At 45.3% G+C, this 2,793-nt stretch overlaps 1 protein-coding gene across 1 annotated transcript; it reads left to right on the forward strand.

Moving 5' to 3' along the window:
* Positions 1 to 211: 211 nt before the first annotated feature.
* LOC310815329 (2-oxoglutarate receptor 1-like) lies at positions 212 to 1,252 on the forward strand (the record flags this gene model as incomplete). The annotated part of the gene is made up of 1 exon (XM_083685063.1): positions 212 to 1,252. The coding sequence occupies one exon, from the start codon at positions 212 to 214 to the stop codon at positions 1,250 to 1,252; it is 1,041 nt and encodes a 346-aa protein (XP_083541189.1).
* Positions 1,253 to 2,793: the final 1,541 nt, after the last annotated feature.

The raw sequence follows: 2,793 nt of genomic DNA on the forward strand, positions 1-2,793 counted from the left end.
TCCATGCATTACAATGAGTCAGTCCTCCGATTTCTCCCTCCACCAGCCTCCACTGCTACAGTATACAGTATCTACATATATATATATATATATATATATATATATATATATATATATATATATATATATATATATATATGTGTGTATGTGTATTCATCTATCTCCAGGTGTCCATCTCTGTTTAGGTCTCTGTACCTCAAGCACCGTCACCATGTCAAGCACCAGCGTTATTCACCATGGCAACGAGTCGGACCACAACTGCACCAATGTAGACCGTCTGATGAAGCGCTACTACCTGCCTGTCATGTATGGCCTCATCTTCACCGTGGGGCTTGTGGGTAACGTCACCTCCATCACCATTTACCTGACCAAGCTGCGCCCTTGGAAGAGTAGCAGCATCATCATGGTCAACCTGGCGCTGACTGACCTCTTCTACATCCTCGGCATGCCCTTCCTGGTCTACTACTACTCCAACAGTGACTTGTGGACCATGGGCGACTTCATGTGCCGCTTTGTGCGCTTTGGTTCCCATTTCAACCTCTATGGTAGTATACTCTTTCTGACATGTCTGGCGGTGTTCCGCTATGTGGTGGTGGTGCACCCCCTGCGGGCGGCCCAGGTCCAGCAGAAACGCTGGGGCATCTTGGCGTGTGCCGCCATCTGGGCTATCACCACTGTCGAGATCGTGCCTATGGTCACCATGATCACCACGGTGGAGCTCAACAACAAGACCTACTGCCTGGACTTTGCTAGCAACGACCCGGCCATGCTGTGGTGGTATGGCTGGCTGCTGACTGTGCTGGGGTTTCTGGTGCCCCTGGTGGTGGTATGTCTGTGTTACGGCAGCATCGCCCGAGAGCTGGCCAAGGGGCTCCACGCGCGCAGCCGCTGCCGGCTGCGGGCGCGGCGGGTCACTGTGGTGATTCTGGTGGTGTTTGTGGTGTGCTTCCTGCCGTACCACGTGCTGCGGGTGCTTAGGGTGGACACCAATAGGAAGGCAGAGTCAGCGTGCATGCTGGAGCACTGGGTCCACGCCGCTTACATCATCTCCCGGCCCCTGGCGGGGCTCAACACCTTCTTTAACCTGGTGCTCTACACGCTGGCAGGGGACAAGTTCCAACAAGCCTTCCTCAGTTTGTTCCACCGGGGCCGATGGCTCTCCAAGGCCAGGTCACAAAAAAGCCTGGCTGTCATCAGCAGAATCCACAGTAAAACAGAGACCCTATCTGGGTCATATACAGTACGCAGGTGAAATACTTTGGAATGTTTGAGCTGCGTTTTATTGTATACTGTATGGTGGTACAATAGCCCCAAAAGTGCTAACTCCAAGCTCAATCAAGCACACCTGAAATACTTTCAAATTCTTGATATATTCGGTCCAGTGATGTCAGGCTAGTGACAATTATTCCTGTGGTCACTGGTTCAATGCAGGTTGTACTATGGGGTTACTTTTGTATACATTCATATGAGGTTGGCAAACTTTGTAGGGGGTCTTCATATTTGTTTTCTAAAACAAAAATATTTTTTGTTATATACAGTATATTCAATAATACAGTACTGTAGCTAATGTAGAGACTTGTTTCTCACAAATTAATATACAGGCCTATTTTCAAGTTCAACTGCAGCAATCTATAGACAGTATGGGATTGTGTGCCCCATACATACCCATACATACTGGAAGTGCTTTGTTATAGGAATGCTCTCCAATGCCTAAAAGGAAATATCAACATAATATCCTAATATCCCATAATATCAATAGTGATGTTTTGTTCTTTACATTGGCTCAGATCCATGGCATGTATCATTATTTGGTAGGATTAAAATGTAGTTATTTTATTTTTGTTAAGCTGTTAATTTATTTGTCTGTCTGTCTGTCTGTCTGTCTGTCTGTCTGTCTGTCTCTTTCTCTCGCTCACTCTCTCTCTCTCATCTTATCACTTCCGTATCTCCATTAGTCTCTCAACGACAGACATAAAGGGTAGTAAAAGAGTTATGTCACCTTTGGCAAAGCGCTTGATGTAAGGACGTGTCATAACACATTACACATATACTTTATAGCATCTAGGCTTTCCAAAAAGGTTTGTGAATGTTGCATGAAGCCTTAAAAAGCTGTAGTTTGTAATGAGTAAATACAAACCAGTATTGAGTATGAGGGTTCCATTTTGCTCAGGGTTGTTGGGAACAATACATTCAGAAGAGGTGTTTTCAGAGTTCTATAATACATCAGCTTCAACGTTATCTTGCACTCCACTAAGCGACCAGAACCCCCGGAACGACCCATCTCTGTCAACAACGAGAGATAAAGGGGAGCTCTAGCGTGTCTTGTTTGTTCTTTCGAAAAGACGTTTATTATCATCCTAGGTTTCCTGACTGCCATATGGCATGTTCCTGCCTTTATGTCTCTCTTCATGCCTCACCAACCTTTTTAATGTGTTAGCTCATTCATGTACTTCATACCCAGTGTAATGCGAGATGGTGAGGTTAGAATAAGTATAAATGTACTGCACAACTAAAGGAGCCTTGTGTCGTCAGGGCTCCCTTGAAAAATAGATTTCTATCTCAACGGGACTCACCTGGATAAATAAACAATAAATAATACATGAATAAAATGAATATATATTCTCTCTCTCTCTCTCACTCTCTCTCTTGTCGTGACAGCTGTTGGGGAGCTTGAGGACTGCAGCTGGGACTAGGCCTACTACTGGCTATTTTTGGTACAAACATAACTGAATTCCTCTTCCTCCTCCTTCTTTTCCCCCTGCTCCTCCTACGCCTCTTCTTCTTCCTCCATCT

The sequence above is a fragment of the Argentina silus genome (assembly GCF_951799395.1).
Source record: "Argentina silus genome assembly, chromosome: 14".
Classification (NCBI taxonomy): Eukaryota; Metazoa; Chordata; class Actinopteri; order Argentiniformes; family Argentinidae; genus Argentina; species Argentina silus.